The 24938-nt window shown below is 41.2% G+C and overlaps 3 protein-coding genes across 3 annotated transcripts in view; 1 reads left to right on the top strand and 2 right to left on the bottom strand.

Moving 5' to 3' along the window:
- Nucleotides 1–5244, bottom strand: part of LOC101173591 (collagen alpha-1(XVIII) chain) — a 120359-nt gene extending 115115 nt beyond the window's left edge. Inside the window, exons 1-2 of the mRNA XM_023950666.1 lie at nucleotides 5091–5244; nucleotides 4950–5014 (exon numbers count right to left, since the gene is read on the bottom strand). Of these exons, the coding sequence (XP_023806434.1) occupies nucleotides 4950–5014; nucleotides 5091–5095 (70 nt within the window). The 5' untranslated portion in view covers nucleotides 5096–5244. The remainder of the gene's footprint in view (nucleotides 1–4949; nucleotides 5015–5090) is intronic.
- Nucleotides 5245–14882: 9638 nt separating this feature from the next.
- LOC110014204 lies at nucleotides 14883–16982 on the top strand. The gene is made up of 2 exons (XM_023950845.1): nucleotides 14883–16412; nucleotides 16500–16982. The coding sequence occupies exons 1-2, from the start codon at nucleotides 15903–15905 to the stop codon at nucleotides 16818–16820; spliced, it is 831 nt and encodes a 276-aa protein (XP_023806613.1). The 5' UTR covers nucleotides 14883–15902; the 3' UTR covers nucleotides 16821–16982.
- Nucleotides 16983–19445: 2463 nt separating this feature from the next.
- LOC111946796 (extensin-like) lies at nucleotides 19446–24113 on the bottom strand. Its single transcript, XM_023951130.1, has 2 exons — nucleotides 22943–24113; nucleotides 19446–19590 (listed from the first exon to the last, which is right to left on the bottom strand). The coding sequence occupies exons 1-2, from the start codon at nucleotides 23965–23967 to the stop codon at nucleotides 19446–19448; spliced, it is 1170 nt and encodes a 389-aa protein (XP_023806898.1). The 5' UTR covers nucleotides 23968–24113.
- Between the last annotated feature and the right edge of the window lie 825 nt (nucleotides 24114–24938).

Below are 24938 nucleotides of genomic sequence, written 5' to 3'. Positions count from 1 at the left end.
CAGTTAATAAATCTGGCTGACTTAGCTCTGAAGCTGTCTTCACATCACTCTCAGGCGGCCACTTACAATGAAAAGTCTATGTAAACTTAAAGAAATTAGTGTTTCGGGCTTCTGGGTTTAAAACTCCAGAGTTTCCCACAAAGCTACGCACATTTTAAAGACCATTTTTGGGGCTCTGCGTACAAAACACGTGGCTATTGAACATGTGTTGAAAGCTAAACCTGGTCAGATTGATTTGATTTGATTTTCTTTATACAGCCCAGTATCACAACACAGTTGTCTCAATGGGCTTCACACCAATAATTGTACAAAAAACATAGAATCAATCATAAAAAAATTAACATTAGCTAATTGCTAAACTAAACTAGACAGACCCCAGACATCCCTGCCCTTACCAAGGGTGTCAAACTCATTTTCACCGAGGGCCACATCAGCATAGTGGTTGTCCTCAAAGGGCCAGATAAAATGTACACACAGGTATGTACATGTAACTAAATGTAATCAAAAATAAATTTTAACTAGTCCTTAATGTTAAATTACTCGTCGACAGGTTAGGTTATTTTGGCAGTGTTTAAGTCCTAAAGTATAGTTGCCCAATCCGATATTTCAAGTCTGATTCCCCCCTAGATATGAATAAATACACACCAATTTTTATATTTTATTTGAAGAAATTAAAAACTTTTATGCTCTTGCGGGCTACATAAAATGACATGAAGGGCCACATTTGGCCCCCCGGGCCTTGAGTTTGACACATGTGCCTTAGACCCTCCTCCTTGTTGAGAAAAAACTAAAAAAAAAAATTACGGGAAAAAAAGCAGAAACCTCAGGGATGTCCACATAAAGGTCGGATCCTCTTCCAGAACAGACAGGCTTGGTTTTGTCCCTCCTAAGTCATAGAAGTGCCAACTGTTTGAAAATTGATCATGGAGGAGAAATTAATAATTGTGGTTTGTGCCCAGATGAAATTATACGACCACTGTTGTTCACCTTTCAGCATATCCTGTCAGGGGTCGAAACAAGTCTCTCATATATTAGAATAGAGCTAAGAAAGAAAAAGCCTGGGGCAAGATTTGCTAGATTTGTACCACTTCGAGATTTTATACCAAGCCTCTTCCAACTGTAGGTGGCAGGCATGCACTAGTTCAGGCAGAAAAGAATAAGAAAGTCTTCCCTGCTTGTCCAGCTTCTCTTTTTTTAACCCTTGTGCTATCTTAGATGACCCCACCCTTACATTCACGTGTTATTCCTACACCATGACAAAGGTGGATAAAGGTGGAAAGGTTTCATGTAATCCATGGACACCAGTGAAGATCACAAATCATTAAAGAAAAAAAAAGTTCAGCGCACTGTCTAGTGGGTCTAGATGACCCAACTCCCAATGTCAAAGTGCCTAGGATAGCACAAGGGTTACATCAGCAGCAGATGAAAACATTTTGTTTGAAAAAAGGGCTTATTTGTGACATAGAAAATATACTGGGTGAGCCACAAGCTCCACTCTGCAACATGGAGGGGAAGGATGTCGGAAATGCTCTGCACTAACGGTCCCACAACTGAGAGACAAATTTCTAATGAATTCCTGCCGCTCTGCGGAAACTATGTCCTAGAAAACAATAGGTTTTATTTAGAAAAAAAACAGCATAATCAGAATCAAAAGACCACTGGGAATGCTTTGAAAACAGATTAAAAGATGATCGTAGTGGGACTTTAAATTTAACAGCCATTAAAAACAGAAAGCTTAACTACACTTTTTGAAGGGTTGATTGCTTTCTACATAAGAATACAGTTCTGGTAATTTCAACTGGTTCAAACGTTAATACCTTATTTTTTCTAATTCTCATGTAACCTTTTTTTTCATTACTTTTTTAATAAAGATTGAAAGAGTGTGACCCAAGTGTGAGATCAAGATAAATGGAAGAAGAACAGATGGGTAATAAAAACAAAAATAAAAAGATTTTTAATTAATGCCTATTGGTCTAAAAATGTAAATTGTGAACATTTAAACTGCTGCTTCAAAGAGTGCTCATGGAGTTGAGTAAACCTGATATGAGAAAACATAGCCCTGGCAAAAAAAAGCTGTCATTTGATACAATGGAAATGAACAGAAAAACTGTTGATGTGAAATAATTCTACACCAAATGTGGCAGAATGTGACATGCTTACAGTTTGATTTGGAGGAAGTACAGACAAACTGAGATGTTCATTAAAAAAGTGAAGCATATAGGGGCCAAAAACTTATGTCAGTGTTTTGACAGAAAACTTATAACAAAATGCCTGACAAACAATAAATGCACAACATAAGGAAGGAAAGAGGGAAAGAAATTGATATTTAAGAGTGAGTTGATACTAGGCCTGCACAATATACCGCAAATTTATCGTTATCGCAATATCCAGCTCTGCAATATGCAGATCGCAAAAGACAGTGAAAATCGCAATAAATCGTAAACCTTAAATGTGTTAATACAACCTTAAGGCAGCTTGAAGCATTTAACAAATCAAATAAATCCCTTTATGCATTTGACCAATCGGATGGACGCCTTCACCTTGTTGACCAATCGGATGGAGGCCTATTTTGTTAGATGTTTGTCTACTATGTCAACGAGGGTCATTTGGAGTATAATTTTTAAACTGTTGCAATGAAATGGGAATGATGTTTTTTTGGTTATTTTGTTATTTGTTTGTATACCGCAAATTATCGCAATATTAATCTTAAATATCGCATATCGCGAGTTTTCCTCATATCGTGCAGCCCTAGTTGATACTTGCAAATATTCAGAAAAGGAAAGAAACGTAATACTTCAGGAAAGTCACAGAAACAGAGATGACTTGATGGAAGTGATATTTCCTGATTCCTTATTCAAGGTATAAACTTGCCAATCAGATGCCTCAAAAGTGTGTGGTCTCCCGCTAAACGTTCAAAACATTTGATGGACTGATTCTCTCAAGCCCGCTTTCAAGTGTTAGGGGTTTGGCCTTCTAACAAGCTCACTCCTGATTGGAGAGGGTGGTTGCCATAGGGATTTTGCGTCAGATCGACTCGGACCAATCACTGCTTACTAACAAGATCAAGTTCCGCCTGAATTCACGGACGTAAGTCATTTTGTATGGGTGATGTCACACTCACTTGGTCCAGTTGTCAATAAAGTCAATGGTTTGAATTGAGGCAGTTTGTCAGGTAAGTAGTCGTAGTCATTTTAGATGAAGTACCTGTCACAGAACACCAGTCTTTCCATAATTAGACAAGAGAGCGAGACCAAGCTTAGTAGCATGACCCAACCAGGGATTTGAACCCACAATATTAGGGTGGACACTCTTCTACTAGGTCACTGAACTGGCTGGTTTTAAAAAAAAACTGACAACTAAGTGTGCACACTTCTCCTGTGGATGTAATTACTCTTTTTTGAAAGAAACCGCCAAGTGGTTTGCAGGTGAACTGCCTCCAGTTACTTTTATTTACGTCTGTACTTCAAATAGGAAGTCAAAAGTGTTGAACCTTGGTCGTAATTTTTTCTAAAAAAAGGAACATAGAGCCTTCTGCTCAAAAGCAAATTGTGTCTTAATTTGACTGAAAACTTATAAAATGACTTTATAACCATTACATATATCAATTTTTCAAAATGTAGTTATTAATCCCTGTTTATCATTGACAAAAGCAAATGCTAAGGAAATCTGCGTTTTGGCTGCGATTACTGCATTTAGTCTTAAATGAAGCCGCATTCCCCTCCGTCCTGTCCCTCTGACTGCCATGACTCTGCGAGAAACCGAACTAGCAGTGATTCTTACCGTTACGACTAATTCAGCGCTTAAGTGGCTCAGCAGGAGTTAGAGGGACAAGTGGAGCCGCGAGAGAGAGGGTAAACCTAAGGTCGCTCCCCTCCCCCGGCTTCAAACCGCTCCCCTCAGGGCCAAACCATGCTGGGTGCATGTCAAAGATCACATGACAATAGGGATTCCTGACCCAGCTCGGGTCTGAGAATGAATTAGACCTAATTCAAGCACATAACAGCCAAAGCTCTGCTCTTAAGATAGAGTGGTGGGCCTTTTCAATTGCAAGATCTGGAATGTTAATACTATTGTAGTGAAAAGGGGTCAAAATGAGAAAAATGACTGTCAAGATGTTTGTTCAATTCAGTTTCTATCATTGTAGTGGGGGTGCATTTATCTGAAAATCCAGGATGGATATTCTCCCAGATCTCTGAAAGTCTTGAAGACTCCTGCTTAATCAAATATTAATGATCGTCATCTCAAATATCCCTTGACGTGGGCTAAGAAATAGTTACCAAATGAAATGCACAACATGAGTGAAATTCAAATTTATATTATTTAAGAACACAGATGAAAGCCTTGGATGAAAAAAGGCAAAAGTTGACCTTGTCTTATCCAGAGTGCAGAATAAAAGCTTTTAAACTTAAAGGGAAACAGTTGTATCTTTGATTTGATGCGAAGTGGAACAAATACAAGGAATGCAAACTGTGGTTAGAAAGACACTATAAACTGCAGGGAACATATTTTGTTGCAGCTACACAGATATTTTCCCAGGATTAAACATAGTATAAATGTACCAGCAACGTTTTTAACAAGAAAGCAATTATGAAGCGCAACGAATCTGTTAGCTCACACACCAAAGAAATGTGAAAATGATCCCAAAGTTTTGCTCTAGTGCAACAAATTACATGTTGAGTAACAGACACTGATTTTACTGCTAGGAACTTTTTACTTTGTTTCTTTTTAGCACAGTTCTGACTTTATACCCGAAGAAAACGCGCAGGTATAGCCTCAAACCAGATCATGGATCATCATCGGTTGCGCGTAATTACGGAGTTAACTGGAGGTATGATTGATGGTGTTTCTTGAGGCAATATTTGTCGCATGCATTTTTGTTGTATGTCTTATTATGTTAATTTTATTCGTTTATTTATTTATTTATTGAGTTTTTGGCAGCACTGTCTTACCTGGCCACTGCAGCGCAGCGGGCACCACGAACAGCAGGACGCAGCAAACGAGGCGTTCATTCCACCTGCGGAGGCCAACAGCAACGTCAAGGCTCCTTCACGCGCAAAGTTGGCAAAAAATTCACAAAGATGCAAGCATACCTCATCTTTATCTTCTTCTTTCTAAAAGCGGCTGGAGTCACATGGGCTTCTCCGGGAGGGAAAGGGCACAGGAAATGGGGGGGAATGCTGAAGGACAGCTCTCGGTGCGACACCGCTGCACGCCGTCGGAACAGCTGATGAGGACGCGGCGCTCCGCTGGAGCCTCAGTGGAGGGGGGAAGAAGGAGGAGGGAAGAAGGGGAGAAACGACCTTCGGTGCTTCACAACAGGGAATTCCGTCAGGTCCTAAAAGGGATCCTCACTTTTTTGCGCACATTTTTATAATTAAATCAATAATTTTTTTAAAGAAAATCACAACTTTATTAAAGTCAATGAAACTCCCATAGGAGCCTTATCATTGAAACCCAAGAGCATCCTGGATCTAATGTCAAGTATTCCTCCTTTGTCACAAGCTGGGGACAGAGGCAGAGTTGGAACATACGGGAGGGGAAGAGAAGGGTAGAAAACTTTGGAAAGGTGGTAAATAAGGAAGAACAGAGTGGATGGCTGGTAAAAAAGAAAGGATCACATTCTTCAGTTTAATATTGTTATTAGCATTAAAACAGCAGTTCTTTTGGCTGACATGCCATTACTAATGCTTAAAAAAGTTTGTATTGTTTATTTCCTCATCTTTGACAATAATATTGACAAAAAAAAGCAAAGGGGCATAGCATTTTGCTGGGCCTCTGGTGCGTTCACGAGAACACACGTCAGATGACGAACGTGACTGCAGTCTGCTCTGCTCCAGTTTATCTGACTGATCTGACAAAAAACAACGGTTTTGCAAATGAAAAAAAATTTGATATATTACAAGATGTTTCATTTAATAATATGTGTAACACCGTTCAGATGTTTTCTAACAACAACACTTAAAAGTTGCACATCAAAGTCAAAAAGAGTGATGTAATTTGAGACCTGAAAACCCTTTGTAGTTATGTACCACTTACATCCCACACACTACAGATGGAGTCAGGTGCACGTACCAAAACCGACCACTAGAGTTCAGGCTTGTATTTTCATACACTTTTTATCTTTTTGTAGCCTGGTGAAATCAATGGAGTCCTATACTGTTCATAATTAAATAAATAAATATTTAATTAAATAAATAAATATGGCCTCATGCAAATACACAATCAACCAATAAATATCTCATAAATATATAAAAAGATCATGAAATTGTGAAAAACCTGCACACTGCTTTTAAATAAGCCATAATATTATTCAATATATTTCATTTTACTTTAAAAACCTGTTCATTATTTTAAAACATCATTTTAAAATATTCATTTTTAATCATGTTGAATATCTTTTTAATACTGTCTTTTTTCAGAAGCTCGTATTTCAAAATCAATATTTTCCAAAGTAGCTTTGTTTTTATTTCATGTTGCTGTTTTTCACAATGACTGATTTATTTCATAAAGAGCTTTTTCAGGAGAATGAGTCTGTCAATCAGTGAAAGTGGGCGGGATCTAAACGCTCATTGGCTCATCCATGGAAATCGACTCTTATTCCTCGATACCCGCTCAGCGGTGTGCCAGTCAGAGAGGTGACATATTTCAGCGATATCCGCGTGGCTTTGCTGACATTAGATATCAAATAGAGACTGTAGATTTCTCTCAAATCTCTGTATGTTTGTGTGCGTCAAGGATCACACTAGATGCAGCTAGAACACTGCTTTAATGTCGAGCATGCAGCCATCATACATCCAGCAACAGAACTAAACTTTTCTACGGTGTCCTGTAAGGGTATAAAATACAGACATTCTACTGAATGATCTACATCCCTTCTCGTTAGCTTAAACCTTCCAGGTGTATAAAACAAAATGTGACAAATTGTTCATGGATACAACGAAAAAAGAAATGCATCTTACTGACTTGATGGCCCTGGTGTCTCAGTGGGTTCTTCAATGCAATTTGCATTTCGACTTTTCACTTTTTCATCCTCTCCTTCAGAAGTGTTTGTCTGCACATCTTCATCCTCACTTTGGAATTTCCTCTTAAATATCTGATTTATTTTTCTCTGCATGCTCTTCTTTTTTTGCTTTTTCTTTTAAATAACGTGCTGCGTTATTTTTCCATATCAAGATTTCCTTTGTCTATCGTGAACTAAATTTATATTGAATTTAAACTGACCAATCACATTAGTGACGTGAAGTTTGATTCATTTATTGTTTTTCGCGTCCCGTTGCTCCTCCGTGTGGCATAAACATTAATGCTCAGTTGGCTGATCGAATTGAATGTCCCCCAACAAAAAATCAAACGTACCACGTTTCCACGCATGCGCATTAGGCTTGTTTACCGAAGCGAGAGCGAAAGCTACGAGGCAGACCGGGAAAGAGATCCAGAGCATTTTATCGGTCGATACGCCAAATAAAAAAATGCTTCTGTCATGTGTTATGAAGTGAAAACAGGAACACAGCGGATCTCCTCCCAACTAGAACGGCGTTCCGCCTCGAAATCTTTTAACGGAACGCCGCTCCGGACCGTTCCGGCTTAATTTCACCTCTGGGTTAAGGCTGCAGGATTTACGTCAAACCACTTGGTCCACCGGACCGGTCCAAGGTCCAGGTTGTGAACACCATGAAGGACTTTGAGAAGTGTTTGTTCACGTTCGTCTGAACCAACATGAAGGAATAAATCAAAGAGCCAAATAAATTCAAGAAATATGACGCCTAGATTCATCATTTTCTCCAAAAGTTTGAAGTGACCTAATTTAACAGCACAGCTCTGACCTGCAGACAACTTGACCTCAACTCTTAGGCGCCGCTGTTATCAGCTGAAGAAGGATATGGACTTGAGTCTAATGTCTGCAGACATAACATTGAAGAGAACTATAAACTGTTTAAAACCAAGAAGAACAGCTGTTAATCAGCAGAAGAAGAAATTCCAACCTTGGACAATCGACAGAATATGGACCCTTCTTATTTTACTTCACAGCATTACTTTATCATAAAAAAATTAAAAAAATAAAAATACAAAAAATAAAACAAAACAAATGATTAAAAAAAATTTGAAAATGGTTAAATTGGTTGACTTTTAATGATATTACTTCACTTGCTCCAAAAAAATTGATAAATAAATTCATGATTTTTCCTAATGTAGCATAGTTTTGCACATATTTTTAACTTTTGATACAAATTTTGCTATGAAAATTCCTTAAACAGTGTTATGTTTATTTTACTGATATAATATTATTTTCTAATCATATCAATGACTTTTATAAGTAATATAATTTGCATATATTTTGGGTACTTCATTGCCATGTTGATTTCTAAAAGTTATTTTTTACAAAATAATTTAAGTAATTCATCTTTGTCATGTGCTTTATTGATATTTCAAGATTCTTAATTCTGTCTGATAAAAGTTTGGAACCGGATATTGATAAATCATGTAATAAAATGGTTACGGTAGAACAGGGGTGGGATTTATTTATATATATATATATATATATATATATATATATATATATATATATATATATATATATATATATATATATATATATGTTTCACTTCCTTCCCATCACTTCCTTCCACTCCCTTTCAAGCAATATTTATTAATATGTCTAATTATCCAAAGTTTGATTACTTATTGTACGAATGTATAACTGATGATTGTATTGCTTTTGTGTATTATTCCTATTTGATTGCTTAAAATAAACCATTTAAAATCAAAAAACATTCCATCATCCACTTTAGAAGAACATAAACACTCCTCCTACCCACCCTCTCTAACATCCCTATCCCTTCTTCCCTCTTTTCCTTTTCCGTCCGGTCTAACAACAAAATGTTACAAATATGATTAAGATGAATAAAGTTTGGTCTAGATTACAAAAGGGGTTTATTCAGACATACCTCTAGTAATTCAGAAGATTCATCCCTGTTGTAAAAATAAAATATGTCCAACACAAGAGGCCCTCATCTCTTATATGTTTGCTCAGCTGTTGGACATGACAAAAAAAAGGTAAACTTATAAACAAATAAACGAAAGTAACACAAAGTATGTAATTGTCAGAAGTCAGAATTCTGTCTCCTCCTCTGGTCACCAGCAGGAACTGTCTCCAGAGTTCTAAACACTCTTTCTGGATGCTGACTCTCATTTATTCAATCAACCACAGCATACTTAGGCAATGCACTGAGCTCAGCTCAGTCTGAAGTGTTGTCTGTGCCACACCGCATTCATCCAAAAACACAACAAATAAAGTAGAGACATAGCTTCTAACAGAAAGGGATATTATATAAAACCAATCGTGCATGATCTTTTTAAAGTTATTCAAGGATTCAAGGAGTAGTTATTGCCATTTTCAGTGAACAGGGCAGATTCACAGAATAGGAATTTGCTGCGGTGCTAATGTGCGTCATAAAACACTTGAGAATAACAAAAATAAACATCAGTAAGCAAAATATAAAAATAAATAGAAGTACAATAGTGCAAACTGAGGATGACGAAGGTGGAGGTAGTGGACTGGTAACTGGACATACAAGTGAAAAGTTTAAGGGGGGAGGAGTTAAAAAGTGTTCATGAGTCTGACTGCAGAGGGAACAAAACTGTTCTTGTGTCGTGAGGTTCTGGGTTATAAGGCGGGGTCTCAGTTATGGGTGATTTTTCAGTCGTTGACACATACAAAAGGCACCATGGGGTGTTGAGACGCAGGCAGGTTAACACCCCGTTTGGACCCTCAGAGCTTCCAGAGCGGGTTCATAAAAAGAACCAGTCTCTGTTTCTTTAGAGGAAACTTTTTTTTTTATTACTGTTCCCCATACCTTGGTCCTGGGAGGAGTCCGGGGAAGCCATGAGAAGGACTATCAGTTGGCCTCGAAGAGATTCTGGCAAACTGTCCAGCGGAGGAAGCAGAGAATGAGGAGTTTGGGGTGAGGCTGTCTATCACCCAGGCTGAAGTCACTGAGGTAGTCAATCAGTGGCAGGCCTCGGGAGTGGAAGAAGTCCGCCCTGAGAACCTCAAGTCTCTGGATGCTGTGGGAGTGTCTTGGCTGACACGTTCTGCAGCATGGTGTGGCAGTCGGGAACTGTACCACTGGACTGGCAGACAGAGGTGGTGGTTCCCCTTTTAAAAAGGGGGACCGGAGAGTGTGTTCCAACTACTGGGGAATCACACTCCTCAGCCTCCCTCGGAAAGACTATGCAAGGGTACTGGAGAGGTGAGTCCGTCCGATAGTCGAACCTCAGATCCAAGAACAACAGTGCGGTTTTCGTCCTAGTCGTGGAACAGTGGACCAGCTCCACAGCCTCTTTAGGGTGCTGGAGGGTTTGTGGGAGTTCATCCAGTCTATTTGTGTTTTGTGGATTAGGAGAAGGCGTTCCACCACGTCCCCCATGGTATCCTGTGGAGGGTGCTCTGGGAGTATGGGTTCCGGGGAGCCTTACTGAGGGCTGTCCGGTCTCTGTATGACTGGAGCAAGAGCTTGGTTCGCATAGCCAGCAGTAAGTCAGACTTGTTCCCGGTGCAATTTGGACTTCGGCAGGGCTGCCCTTGATCACCGGTGCTGTTCATTGTTTTTTATGGACATCTAATGAAAATGACTAGGCTACTACAAAAAAAAATATAAATATTTATGATTGCATGCAAATTTTTTGAATGTTAATGCAATTCATAGTTAAATATATTTTCCTTACAATGTGCTGAAGTTACATTCTGCTGGAACTAGTCCTGTTCCATACAGCACACTTTAGTGTGTTAATTTTGTTTTGTTTTTTTAAGTGTGTTAAATAGTAAGGCATAGAACAGGGGTCGGCAACCAAAATGTTGAAAGAGCCAAATTGGACGAAAAAAATCAAAAAACAAAAAAAAATGTCTGGAGCCGCAAAATATTAAAAGCCCTATTTAAGCCCAATAATGAAGGCAACACATGCAATATGTATCTATGTTAGCTATCATATATCATTTTTATTTTGAGGATTCGAACAAAAAACAATAAAATGGAACGTGCATGCCCCATGACAGTCAGCTTGCGCTCGAATGACAAAACAGCTTCAAGCATTTGCGGCGCCTGGAGACTTTCATTCAGCTGTTTAGGTGGCTTTTCACAGTCATACCCACCAAAAAGTGCAGCTTTTCGAGCTTCTCAGTATCTTCCAGTTGCGGGCAGTTCAGTCTTTGCTTTTCACGTGTGTTTCCCCGTGTTCGAAACAGACGACAAAGTAACGGAAAACGTCACCCCTGGACAGAACTGACGGTGGTTCGATTTATATCAGCCACCTGCCTAGCGGTCCGCTGCCCTGCTGGTAGTAACATGTGTCGCAGGCTATGACGGAAATCTCCGTTGACAGAAATATTGAAATGTAACATTGTAGTGGGGGTCATGTGCATTTTAGGTCTGTTAGCAGCATGGGATTATGGGAGTTGGTCTCCTGATCTAATTAGGGCTCAGCAGTAGCGTTTCTGTTTGCCCACGTTTCTTTTCATATAACAGTTTTGTTGTTCCACCTTAGTTTATTCTTCCTGTTATGTTTGTTTCTTTTTGTTGCACCGTGAATGTGGAAGGGGGAGAGGTTGATGACCTCTGTGCAATGTTCAATGTGTTGCGTGTTCAAAATATATGGGGCTTGTTATGCTGAAAAGGAGGCTGTGCTCTCAGCTTCACTCTCTTCCTCCTCGTCTTTGTGACTGTACGAAATCATTTGGTGTTTGGGAATCTCCAGCGCAGCCACGTGACTGACAGTTCAACTTGTTGACAGCTTGGCTCCCGTAGAGCAGATGCCACCTTTTAAATAAGGGCAGCAAAGGGTCTTTAGTACCATAAAAGTCGCCATTTCTAAATTTTATAATCTGTTTTTGTCTAATTCAAATGAAAGTTCACAATACAAAGTAAATGCTTGGAAAGAAGATCTCCAAAAACAAATTGCAAATGAGGAATGGGAGGGTGCTTGTGCTGCAGCTCAAAAGGTGTCAATTAACTCGAGACTAAAATTAACACAATACAAATGGTTAATACGTACATATGTAACGCCAGCGGATTTAAATATGTATAACAGAAATATACCAGATGTTTGCTCCAAATGTATGGAAATGAAAGGAACATACTTCCACTGTACTTGGGAATGCAAATGTATACAAACATTTTGGCAAGTGGTGAAAGTCATAATAGAGAAAATTACTTTAAAACCGATCCCACTGGAGCCAAAGTTTTTCTTATTAGGTATATTTCCAAAAATACATCACTACACCAAAGGTGAGAGGGCATTTATAAATCTCAGCTTGATTCATGCCAAAATGTGTATTGCCAAACGCTGGAAAAACACTTACAGTCCAAGCATAAACCAATGGTTCCAACAAATCCTGTCAGGGGACCCTTTAGAAAGAATTACATATATTTTGAAAGACAAAGTAGAAGAATTTGAAAATATATGGCAACCTTTCATATACTTTGTAAAGAATATGGATCCTCTGGAATAGAATGTTGATTGTTAATTGTGGATGCTACAACAGACCTCTGTTTTTTAATTTCTTTTATTATTATTTTTTCTCCTCTTGATTTTAAGTTTGTTGAGTTTATATTCTTCATTTTGTCAATAAATAAGGACAGGCACTCTTGTTCGTGGGGTGGGGGGGTGGGGTATTAAAATAAGACTGAATAAGAGAAAGCATTACCTAAAAACTGTTGACTGTATTATTTTAATCTGAGCTATTTTTAACAATCTCAAAAGGATTTTCATATAAATATCAAATCTACATATTTACAATTTGGTTTTAGATGTTAACATTTATTTTTATACATTTTAACAATAATCGTGGTCTTCTAGAGCAGTGTTTTTCAACCTTTTTTGAGCCACGGCACACTTTAACCTTGACAAAAATCCCGCGGCACACCAGCATCCAAAAAAAAAAAAAAACAGAAATTCATGGTCTGTATTGATCGACAGCCCCCCCCCCCCCCCCCCCGCCCGCCCGCAATCTCACGTGTATTTTTGTGATAATTGTGGCCGGAAAAGCAGGAAGTTGCGGCTGTTTTTTCTAAGAGATGAAATGAAAGTTAAATTAGAAAATTTAGAAACTGTTTGTTTGTTGGGGTTTCAAGGCGTTTCGCAAGGACAACTCATTGTGCGCTGGGACACTGGCTATTTAAGCCAATGCATCATGGGAGATGTAGTGTGAAAAGTGCCGAAAACTTGCAGAAAGACTGGCGTCTCTGAGATTTATTGTATTGTCCACTTGTTTCACGGTCTGACACCGGACTCTGTGGAAAGCTACACCGCTAAAGAAGAGCTTTAGCCGGTATTTTTGTTAGAACTGAGCGACTTTATCAGCAGAATTAAGAACAAGGAAGTGAAGACTTTAAGCACTTCTGATTGGTCAGACTGATGACATGTGATTAAGCCTTCAAGAATGATTGGTGGAGACAGTTAAAGGGACGGGACTTTTCGAGACAATTTCAGCTTTTGAAAGCTGAAATTGTTGAAAAATGGCTGAACTGTTGAAAATGTGAAGATGTTGCTAAAATGGCTAAAAGTGCTAGCATTGGAATCAGCTTCATCAACTGACTCAAAAAAAACATATTGTTTGAGAGTATCATATTGGTAAAAGCTGCATGTTATAAGTTGATAGAAAATCCACTTTTGTCAAAATGGCGGCTTTTCTATTGATTTTGTCTCCATAGCAACCATTTTATGTTTAGGTCGCCTGGGCATGACGAACAAATAAACGTCAAGTTTAGACGAATCGAAAAAAGTAAACTTTTCAACGTCCTTAGCAACAGAGGTCATTTAACCACGCCCATATTTCTTAAATGTTCATTTCCAATGTATTTCAATATGTTCAGTTCCAGGTATGGATGCAGTTAAACGCAACCTTTGCCTCTGATTACGCCAAACCGTAGGTTGTGTCGCCATCCCATAATAATTTCTAAACTTATGTTGTGTCCAAAGCCATGTGATCATTTTAATGTTTGAACGGTGTCTTTAGCTACAAGTATGTTGAAGTTATAATGGTTGAAAGAAACAAAAGTTTACAAGGATTCTCCATGTATTTCAATGGTGCACAAATCTTGGAAAATCCTGGAATATCCTGGAATATCTTGAAAGGTTCAAGGATTTGAAAGACCAAAAGTAATAGCTGAAAGGATTAAGCTAAAAGATCTGAACATTGTAATAGTAAAATGGTTAAAATAAGTAAAAACTGAAGTTTAAAATCGCCTCACTTTTAGGCACAAAATGGCCGTCAAACTGTAGTTGGCGTTGCCATCCCATAATAATTTCAAAACTTATATTGAAGTCCAAAGTCTTGTGAGCAGTTTAATGTTTGAACGGTGTTTCTAACTAAAGGCATGTTAAAGTTATAATGGTTGAAAGAAACAAAGGTTTCAAGGATTCTCCATGTATTTTAATTGAGAAAAATCCTGGAAAACCTTGAAAAGTCTTGAACCGGGGACATCATGCACCATAACTTCCTATGTATTTTAATAGGGCAAAAAATCCTGGAAAACTGGAATATCTTAAAAAGTTGAAGGATTTGAAAAAAACAAAAGTCATAGCGATATGAGCTGAAAGAGCTGAACATTTTAAAAGTTGAATGGTTAAAAAATGTAGTAGTTAAGTGTCGAAAAACGGCGGAAGATAGCATAAGAGAAAAACAAAGGGTTGAATGCTTTACAGCATTCAAACAATTAAGACTTTGATGAAGTACAAAGTATATTTTAGTTATTTCATCATTTCTGTATTGAGTGTCATGACTTGAAGGATTGACAGACCCAGACGCTGAAACCCAGAATGAGGACAAGGATTGGTGAAAGGTAAGTAATGAGTTTTATTTTCCTTCCAGGAAACTTGGTGTGGCTTGGATGGCAGCTGGAGAGGATTTGGCTGGAGGTAATAGCGTGGCTTGGCAAAGCTTGAGGTTTCCACCGGACTGACATCCACACTGGGGACACTTGGAGGCTGGAATCCTGAGACAGGGAGAGGCAAGTTAAACACGAGGCCAGACTTGAACACGGAACCATGAACTAGACTTGAGACCAGGTATAGTCACCATAAAGGGCAACAAACTGGCGTTGGCTAATGCGTCTGGATCTCCTTAAGAGCAGAAGCAGGTGATGAGGTGAATAGGTCCCAGCTGGTGGAGTCAGGAGCAGAGCAGGAGGGGGAGGGGGAGGAGACTGACAGGCACCATAAAATTGAGTTGTATAAATCTGTGTGAATTATTTATTGCTTTGACTGCAATGCTTGAAGTCAATCAATTATCCTCATTTATACCATGGTCCGGGTGAATACTCGATTCTGATTGGCTGCTGGGTATGCGTTAAAACCTGATAACCGCACGGTGAAAAAAGAAGTTCCGGTCACATATCACTGCGCTAGAATAAACTTAAAACATACGTTAAAAGACGTTATTTCAAATTTTACAACAACACAGCAAAAGACATGAGTGATTTTGTTGTTTCTTTTAACTTGTTCGGTGAATTTGATAATTTTGATGACTGGGATGCAGCCACAGAGAAAGAGAGACAAGAACATCAAAAGAGGGAGAGGAGACACAAAAAAGTGTCACCGGAAGAATTGAACTATTTGGAAGATGACAAGGATGAGGTAAACACAAAGAAAATCACGAAATGGGCAGTTAATATATTTCAAGAATTCCCGGCTCAAAAAAACATGGATATTAACTTTGAAAACTACACTGCCACCACTCTCAATGAGAGTCTGCGGCTTTATATGCGTCTGTTCAGTCCACTAAGGAAGAAGGAGAGTACAGTGTTGCCAGTCTGAGGAGCTTGAGAGCCGGCATCAATCGCCACCTAAGAGACGTCAACATCATCAGCGACACCGTGTTTAAGAGCAGCAATGCGGTTTTTAAGGCAATAATGAAGCGCTACAGAAAGAGTGGGAAAGACACCAGCTCCCACCATCCTCGTATTCCTGAGTCGGACCTGGAGAAAATCAGATGCTCATCTGCGCTGTCTCCCGACACGCCCCTCGGCCTCGTCAGAAAGGTGTGGTTTGACATCCAGCTGTGTTTGGCTCGACGTGGGAGGGAGGGGTGCCGTGAGCTGACCATGGCATCTTTCAGCATCCACAGAGACGAGGCAGGCGCGGAATACCTCAGCCTATCACATAATCCGGACACTAAAAACCACAAAACTCCAAACGACCCACACAAGCAAAACCTAAGAGGTTTTATGTTTGCAAGACCCGGGGATCCTCTGTGCCCAATACAAAGTTTCAAGAAATACATCTCTAAATGTCCCCCAGATGCAAAATCTTTTTATCTGCATCCGAAGCGCTCCGTCACTGCAGCAGCTGAGGTTTGGTACTCCAGGGAACCGATGGGTGTCAACTACCTGGGAGCAATGCTAAAAAAAATTAGTGAAGAGGTCTGTGCATCTACATAGCCCTGTTTTGTCAAACCTCTCTTCCTCTTTTGTAAATTGCCTGCATGTTTATGATTGTTTTTTTTTAAGGTGGGTCTGTCGCAGATTTACACAAACCACAGCCTGCGGAGCACGGCTGTGGGTCGACTCTCAGACGCCGGTCTGGAATCACGCCAAATCATGTCTGTGACGGGGCACCGCTGTGAAAGCAGCCTGCAGGCTTACTGGGCTCCGTCACTCCAGGAGAGGAGAGAATGGAGCAACATTTTGTCGTCCCGCAACGTCGCCACAAGCAGTGGTCAGGGTCCACAAAAACTAAATATTGGTCCTTCGAACAGCAATATGATGGACATGCCAGTATCTCTGTCAAATTTTACGATTAATGCCAATGTTGAATTTAATTTTAAATAAATAATTCTGTCTTCCTAAAGCCGACTTTTTTGTTCGGTTCAAAGTTAACAGGCTCGATGTAAAATAACTTATTAATTAATAAAACCGTTTTTGTTGTTGTTGTTGACAGCTAATGTTCAGCTTTATTGTTAGAGATTTCTTATAATAAAATCTTGGAAGCTACTTGTGTATTTGTTTCTTTAACACGCTTTGCTTCATCATCTGGACAATAACTAGCGGTAAGGTGCACAATGACGCTTTGATTATTTTATCATGACGATCACCATATGATCCTACATTTTTCCGCTACAGTGCAGGCTCCGCACCTGAACTTGTAGTCATGACAACGCGCAGCAACACATAAAAAATAGTCCTCTTTTTGTGAAAAAGTGATCTAAACTGAACAAAAAACAAGAATAAAGTACTAAAACTGATTGAAATTTTTTTTTTTTTGTAAATGACCATGGTATAAGCGGGTTAATGGCCTTCGAAGTGTGCGGTTACTACTTTTTAACGCAATCCGCGCTTCGCGTCGGACGGTTCAGGCTTCCACGGCGTGAGTTAAAAAGTAGTAACCGCACACTTCGTCTGCAATTAACCCTTACTTATAAACATGATAGATTATTCACAACTTCACTTTTTTTTGTAACTATTGTTCCAAACATGAACTTATTTTAATATAATGTCGGGAAAAGATGTAAAACAACAAGGTTAAATATTTACTTTTAAAACTGAATGCACCCTGAGTGACGATGCTGAAATTGGCTTCTGATTCACAGCTTCAGATTCGCGAGGGCACTAAAGGAACATTCTGCTGCATTTTTCGCTCTACGATCACCTAATACCGGGTCCTGTTCAAAAACCACAGGACCTAAACTGCTCAAACCTGGATTAAATTATGCATTAAATACTAAAGAACACATGAAACACAGTTTCTGATTTGTGGAACCTTCCTCTGATTTGTGAAAATGTGAAATAGGTTGATTTTTATTGCATTTTATGCACTGAGTCCACCTTAGACCAGGTCCTGTTCCTGAAATTTTGGGGGAAATTTTATTTTCAATTCCTTAACATTTTTCTATTTCTATACTGGGTTGTACTATTGTATTTGCTTACACAGGTTTGAGCCGGTGGCCATAACATATCACCTGGGTGCGCAAAATCACTTTGTTGCAGTCCACAGGCTGGGCACAGACAAAAGCTGGCCCTTTAACGATGGATTACAGGAATCCAAGAAGCCACAAAGTAAGCAAAAGTATGCTAAATCCACCAAGTGGACATATTATTCACAAGATTGAACAGTTTAACTGCCTTTTCCCGTTTTCTTTTCTTTCTCCTTTTAATTTTAATTTCATTTTTTTTTTTTCAAATATGATGGAGACAACAATACCACCCAACAGTGAAGGTAACTGTTTGAAAGTTTAAAACATATTTTTGTGAGTAACTGTGATGAAATTGCCTCTTTATTTCTTTTTTTTTTTCTTTTTACACTGCCATGTGTTTTGTGCTAATGTGAATTGTAGGTTCAAATAATATTTATAAAGAAGAAATTTACAGCAATTGCCTATTAAAACATTACTTTTGTAATTCTTTGTCTAAGCAATTAGATTTTTTTGATGGCAATTTTGATTTTTTTCCTTTATTTTCCCTTTTGTTGTTTTTGTTTAATGTAACTAAACTAACTTTGTACTTCATCAAAAAAGTAAATTTGTGAATAATCTATCATGTTTATAAATGAGGATAATTGATTGATTTCAATCATTGTAGTCAAAGCAATAAAGAATTGACAGAGATTTATCAAACTCAAAACAGAAATGATTAAATAGGACTTCCGGTTATGGCGACCACCTGATGAGACGCAATACTCACTGCTCTGCTATCCCGACACTTAAATCCTGCGAAAATACTCCAATCTCCCCCAAAACTTAGGTAAAGGGGCTTGAGAACATAAAAGGAATGCAGAGGGGCAACAAACAAAGGCCGGAGACTAACAACCAGCCAAAGCTGACGGACTTTCAAACTAGGAGCAGATCCCAAAGAACTGAGGCTTGATTTGATTTGATTTGAAGGCTGACAACATAGCTGAAGGTAAAGGAGTACGGAACCTGGAGTTGGAGAGATCCAAAGCGGATGAGATCCTGGCTGCCATTGGAGCTATGAGGGATAAGTTCACAACTCGTTTTGATGGAATCGGGACCGCAAACGGAGATATAAAAAAAGAAATGAATGAGTTCACAGAACGAATCTTGCAAGTGGAGATGCGCACATCACGTGCAGAAGAGGATGTCGCCGGCCTACAGGCCACAGTGAGTGCCCTGGAGTCCAAACAAAGAGGGATGGAAGACAAACTCCTGGACTTGGAAACCAGATCCAGACAAAATAATCTGAGGCTGGTCGGGCTGCCGGAGACGGCCAAAGGAGAAGACCCGTACACATTCCTGGAGAAGTGGATCCCGGAGGCATTGAATATGCAGGCGCGAGGAGGGACGGTGAAGATTGAGCGAGCCGGCGAGGGAACCTGGAGCGCCACCGAGAACATTAATAATGAAGTTAGCCGATTACAGGGAGAAGCAAGCGGTCGCGGTGGCAGCAAAAACCAGCAAAGACATAAAATATAAAGGAAAACAGGTTCGTTGTTTTCTGGATTTAGCCACGGGGCTTCACCAACTGAGGAAGCAGTTTGACCCGGTGCGCCGGGAGCTGCGTAACCGGGGCATTCGGCACGGGCTGATTCATCCTGCAAAACTGCTGGTGACCTATAAAGATCGCACCCATACCTTCAAAAGTCCAGCTGAAGCACAGAAGTTTGTCGAGAATATCCAGGAGGACACAGCATAAATATAAACCCACGGAGATGTCATATGTGTATTATTACTTAGTGAATAAGCAAGTAATATCGGGGATACCTTTAAAGTTTGTGGCAACAGTTAAACGGAGGAAGGAAAGTTTATGTGGAAGATAAGTGAAAAATAATCAGTGAATAAATCTGTTTAATCTTTCAAGATAGAGCATGGAGTGTTACTACAAAAGATAGCACAAGTGTTCAAACAAAGACGATGAGCGGAGGGACCAATCCTCGCAGGCGTGGAACGGTCAAAGGCGATAACGGAAGACGACTTTCAGGGCGGAGGGGGAGTGTTTTCTTATTTAAACAAAGGGAAAGGGGATTTGTTTTGATGCAATGTTAAGCATCCAGGGTTTTTTGTGCCTCTCTACAAAAAAGTGTCAAGTTAATATGTATGTCATAGTTGAAAATGACACAAGAAGTAAAAATTAAGTTTGTTTCTTGGAACTGCAGAGGTCTTCAAAATCCAAACAAAGTTAAACAGGTCATGAACAGAATAAAAGATATGGATGGTCAGGTGGTATTTCTGCAGGAACTCATCTTCTTGATAAAGATTTGAAAAGTATTAAAAGAAGATGGCAAGGCAGTGTATCTACAGCCCCATTTTCCTCTAATCCAAGAGGAGTTATGATATTATTCCGTAATACAGTTCCTTTTCAAGTAAAAAAAGTAATAAAAGATAAATGGGGAAGATATCTAATCATTCAAGGTCAATTACTTTCAGAGGATTTATGTTTTGTAAATGTTTATGGCCCTAACATAGATGGTGCTAAATTTTTTGAGGATGTTTTTCTTACAATTGCGTCACTCACAGGACAATATATCATAGCAGGTGACTTTAACTGTACTCTAGACCCTAAAATAGACAGATCAACAGGAACAGATCAATCACACAATAAATGCAGAACGGTTATTCAAGGTTACATTAAAGAATTGAACCTACTAGACATATGGAGAGAATTAAATCTCAATGATAAGGGCTACTCCTGCTACTCTAGTAAATATAAGACATTTTCCAGGATTGATTATTTCCTAATCTCTTTAGAATTATGTCATAAAATTAACAGTTGTTTTTATGACTCCATTGTGATCTCAGACCATGCTCCATGTTGTTTAGTATATATGGATAAAAATATTATTAAAGACCCACCCCTGTGGCATTTCCAGCATAAATGGTTACAGGACAAAGAATTTATCAAATATATAGGAAAACATATTGATGAGTATTTCAAATTAAACACGGCCCAGACATCTGCATGTATAAGATGGGAAGCTTTCAAAGCGGTTCTTAGAGGTCACATCATTAGCTATACAGGTTCAAAATCAAAAAAGTGGAGAGGGGAGAGACAACAGTTGGAACACAAGATTAAAACGCTTCAGGAAAAGGTCAACAAAGAAAATAATTTTCAACTGATAAACGAGTTAGCAACTTTAAGAGCAGAATATAATAAACAATCAGCTGGTCGAACAGCAGCAAGTCTCTTAAGGCTGAAACAATCCTTCTACGATCAAGGTGACAAGGCAGGCAAACTGCTGGCTTGGTAGATAAAACAATTGGAGTTTAAACACCAATAACATCTATTAAATCAAATGACACAACTCTTGTAAATCCCACTGAAATTAATGAAGCATTTAGAGAATACTATAGTGAGTTATACAATGCAGAAGAGAAAACAAATACTGAAAACATAAACAATTTCTTAGATCAGTTAACCATTCCACCTATATCTGATGACAAAAGAGAGGCTTTAAATCTGGAAATCAGCAAAGAGGAGATTGGACATGCTATTGATGGTCTCAAATCAGGAAAAAAAGCAGGTCCAGATGGCCTCCCAGTTGATTTGTATAAAGAATTTAAAAATAAACTAATAACACCCATATTAGAAGTGCTCCAAGAAGCATTTAGAAATAACAATCTGCCCCCATCAATGAACAGTGCGTTGATAATTCTATTACCTAAACCAGGAAAACCCTCAAATAAATGTGAAAATTTTAGACCAATAAGTTTGTGAAATGCTGACCTTAAAACAATCTGTAAACTCTTGGCAACACGACTACAGAATACGTTGCCAAGCATTATTGATAGAGACCAAAATGGCTTTATATCTGGAAGGCAAGGATTTCACAACGTGAGAAGGGTTTTAAATATTATTCATTATAACACAAATAAAGCAGAAACAGGTTTATTGGCACTAGACGCTGAAAAGGCCTTTGATAAGGTCCATTGGCCTTTTCTCTTTAAGGTTATGTTACGGGGGGAAAGGGAAGTACCCAGGCGCAGAGAGGAGAGGAGGCAGGAGGTTGCAGGGGAACGGGGTTTAATAACAAAAACTAAAGACAAAACCAAAACCACTGCATAGCAGGCTAGAAACACTCAAACTCGAAACTCGAAATACACAGGAACGGGGAAACATTAACCTATGGAACAGCACAGGAGGAAGGAAAAGACAGGACTTAAATACAGACAAGGCAACAAGACACAGGTGGAAACACTCAGGACTGATGGGGCAAGGTCAAATTCGAAACAACAACGGAACAGGAAATACTACAAAATAAAACAGGAAGTGTAACTCAAAACATCACAGAACAAAAAGGAAACAAGGCACAAGGGCAAAGAAACAGAAACCTTAACATCACCCCCCCCTCAAGGAACCGCACCGAGGTTCCTCAACGAAGCCCACGAGGAGGGGGTCCAGAGAACACACTGCCACATGCAGCAGGGTCCGGGGGGCGGCCGGGAGGCCGTTCAGTCCGGCGAGGCGGGTCCGGGGGGCGGCCGGGAGGCCGTTCAGTCCGGCGAGGCGGGTCCGGGGGGCGGCCCGGAGATCGCCCTGTCCGGCGAAGCGGATCCGGAGGGCGGCCGGGAGGCAGCGCCAACCAGCAACGACAGTCTAACCAGCAAACGGCTGGCGGCTCGGGCTCTGGATCCGCGGCAGGCGGCTGGGGGTCCGCGGCGCTCGTCAGCGGCTCGGGGTCCGCGGCGGGCGGCAGCGGCTCGGGGTCCGCGGCGGGCAGCTCGGGTTCAGGGTCCGCTGCAAGCGGCTCGGGTTCAGGGTCCGCTGCAAGCGGCTCGGGGTCCGCGGCAGGCGGCATCGGCTCGGGGTCCGCGGCGGGCAGCTCGGGTTCAGGGTCCGCTGCAAGCGGCTCGGGTTCAGGGTCCGCTGCAAGCGGCTCGGGTTCAGGGTCCGCTGCAAGCGGCTCGGGTTCAGGGTCCGCTGCAAGCGGCTCGGGTTCAGGGTCCGCTGCAAGCGGCTCGGGGTCCGCGGCAGGCGGCATCGGCTCGGGGTCCGCGGCGGGCAGCTCGGGTTCAGGGTCCGCTGCAAGCGGCTCAGGGTCCGCTGCAAGTGCAAGCGGCTCAGGGTCCGCTGCAAGCGGCTCCGGGTCCGCAGCAGGCGGCTCTGAGTCAGGGTCCGCTGCAGGCGGCTCGGATTGGGGGTCCGCTGCAGGCGGCTCGGATTGGGGGTCCGCTGCAGGCGGCTCGGATTGGGGGTCCGCTGCAGGCGGCTCGGATTGGGGGTCCGCGGCAGGAACGGAAGGGGTGGCGTCCGGCGACCTCCTCGGAGCCGGAACCGGTCGTGGACGATCCGACACCCTCCTCGGAGCAGGAACTGGAGGAGTTGCGTCCAGCAACCTCCTCGGAACCGGAACGGGTCGAGGTGCGACTGGGACCCTCCTAGGAGCCGGAACTGGAGGAGTTGCATCCAGCAACCTCCTCGGAGCCGGAACGGGTCGTGGTGGGCCCAGCACAGTCCTCGGAGCCGGAACGGGACGGGGTGCCTCCGGGACCCTCCTAGGAGCCGGAACGGGACGGGGTGCCTCCGGGACCCTCCTAGGAGCCGGAACGGGACGGGGTGCCTTCGGGACCCTCCTAGGAGCCGGAACGGGACGGGGTGCCTCCGGGACCCTCCTAGGAGCCGGAACGGGACGGGGTGCCTCCGGGTTCACCTCCGGGACCAGGGCGGGACGCCGAGAAGGGCGGCGGCGATGACGGCGGCCCCCTCTTACAGCCAGTCGACTCCCATTGAAGAAGGAGGCTGGGGGCTGACCCTCCAAAGTCCACTGGGGCTCGACCCCCACCTCCTCCAGGTAAGGGTCCTCCCACAGCCACAGGTCCTGGTCCAGAGGGTCCAGGAAGGCCCGTGGCTGGAGAATGTCCAGCTCCATCCAGGAGTTTGGGGAGGGCTTGCGGTGAGGGCGGCGGTGACGTGGTCGACCCCCCCTTACGGCCAGGCGACTCCCCTTGAAGTCCCTGTAGACCTGGGAAGAGCCAGAGGTCCACCAGAGACAGGTCCCCTCTGCTGGGTACTGGTAAGGCTGCTCCATAATGTTACGGGGGGAAAGGGAAGTACCCAGGCGCAGAGAGGAGAGGAGGCAGGAGGTTGCAGGGGAACGGGGTTTAATAACAAAAACTAAAGACAAAACCAAAACCACTGCATAGCAGGCTAGAAACACTCAAACTCGAATCTCGAAATACACAGGAACGGGGAAACATTAACCTATGGAACAGCACAGGAGGAAGGAAAAGACAGGACTTAAATACAGACAAGGCAACAAGACACAGGTGGAAACACTCAGGACTGATGGGGCAAGGTCAAATTCGAAACAACAACGGAACAGGAAATACTACAAAATAAAACAGGAAGTGTAACTCAAAACATCACAGAACAAAAAGGAAACAAGGCACAAGGGCAAAGAAACAGAAACCGTAACAGGTTATGGACAAATTTGGATGTGGAACCAACTTTAAAATGTGGGTCCAGATCATTTACAAAAACGCCAAGGCAAAAATCTTGACTAACAGGAACACTTCACAGTCAATAGACATAACAAAAGGCTGCAGGCAGGGGTGTCCATTGTCACCTTTGCTATTCACAATGGCAATCGAACCTCTAGCAGTAGCAATACGATCCCATACTGGGCTACATGGAATCACGGTGGGTTCAGTTGAACACAAAATAGCTTTATGTGCAGATGATGTGATTGTGTTTCTCTCTCAATTAAGAAAGTCAATACCTTCTTTAATGGAAATAATCAGAAAATATGGAGATCTCTCTGGATACAGGGTAAACCAAACAAAATCCTCTATTTTATTACTTAATGAAGAAGAAAGAAAAAATCCAAATTCTGAAATTATCCAATTTAATGTAGTTGACAATTTCAAATATCTGGGAATCAATATCAGACCAAGACTAGAACAGGTAGTAGAATCAAATTATGATCCTTTAATGGAAAAGATAAACAGTTCCATAGAGAAATGGATAACACTACCAATTTCAATAATGGGAAGAATAAAT

This window comes from Oryzias latipes, chromosome 21 (genome assembly GCF_002234675.1).
Source record: "Oryzias latipes chromosome 21, ASM223467v1".
NCBI classification, from domain to species: domain Eukaryota; kingdom Metazoa; phylum Chordata; class Actinopteri; order Beloniformes; family Adrianichthyidae; genus Oryzias; species Oryzias latipes.
This window is presented reverse-complemented; position numbering and strand designations above follow the sequence as displayed.

What these genes read in the sequence shown, in the direction of transcription:
- LOC111946796 (XM_023951130.1), bottom strand. Translation starts at nt 23,967, where the DNA reads ATGGAGCAGCCTTACCAGTACCCAGCAGAGGGGACCTGTCTCTGGTGG. An exon ending in GCGGACCCTGAACCCGAGCT is followed by an intron (nt 19,591 to 22,942) that starts GCCCGCCGCGGA and finishes TCTGTGCTTCAG; the next exon opens with CTGGACTTTTGAAGGTATGG.
- LOC110014204 (XM_023950845.1), top strand. Translation starts at nt 15,903, where the DNA reads ATGAAGCGCTACAGAAAGAGTGGGAAAGACACCAGCTCCCACCATCCT. An exon ending in TAAAAAAAATTAGTGAAGAG is followed by an intron (nt 16,413 to 16,499) that starts GTCTGTGCATCT and finishes TTTTTTTTTAAG; the next exon opens with GTGGGTCTGTCGCAGATTTA.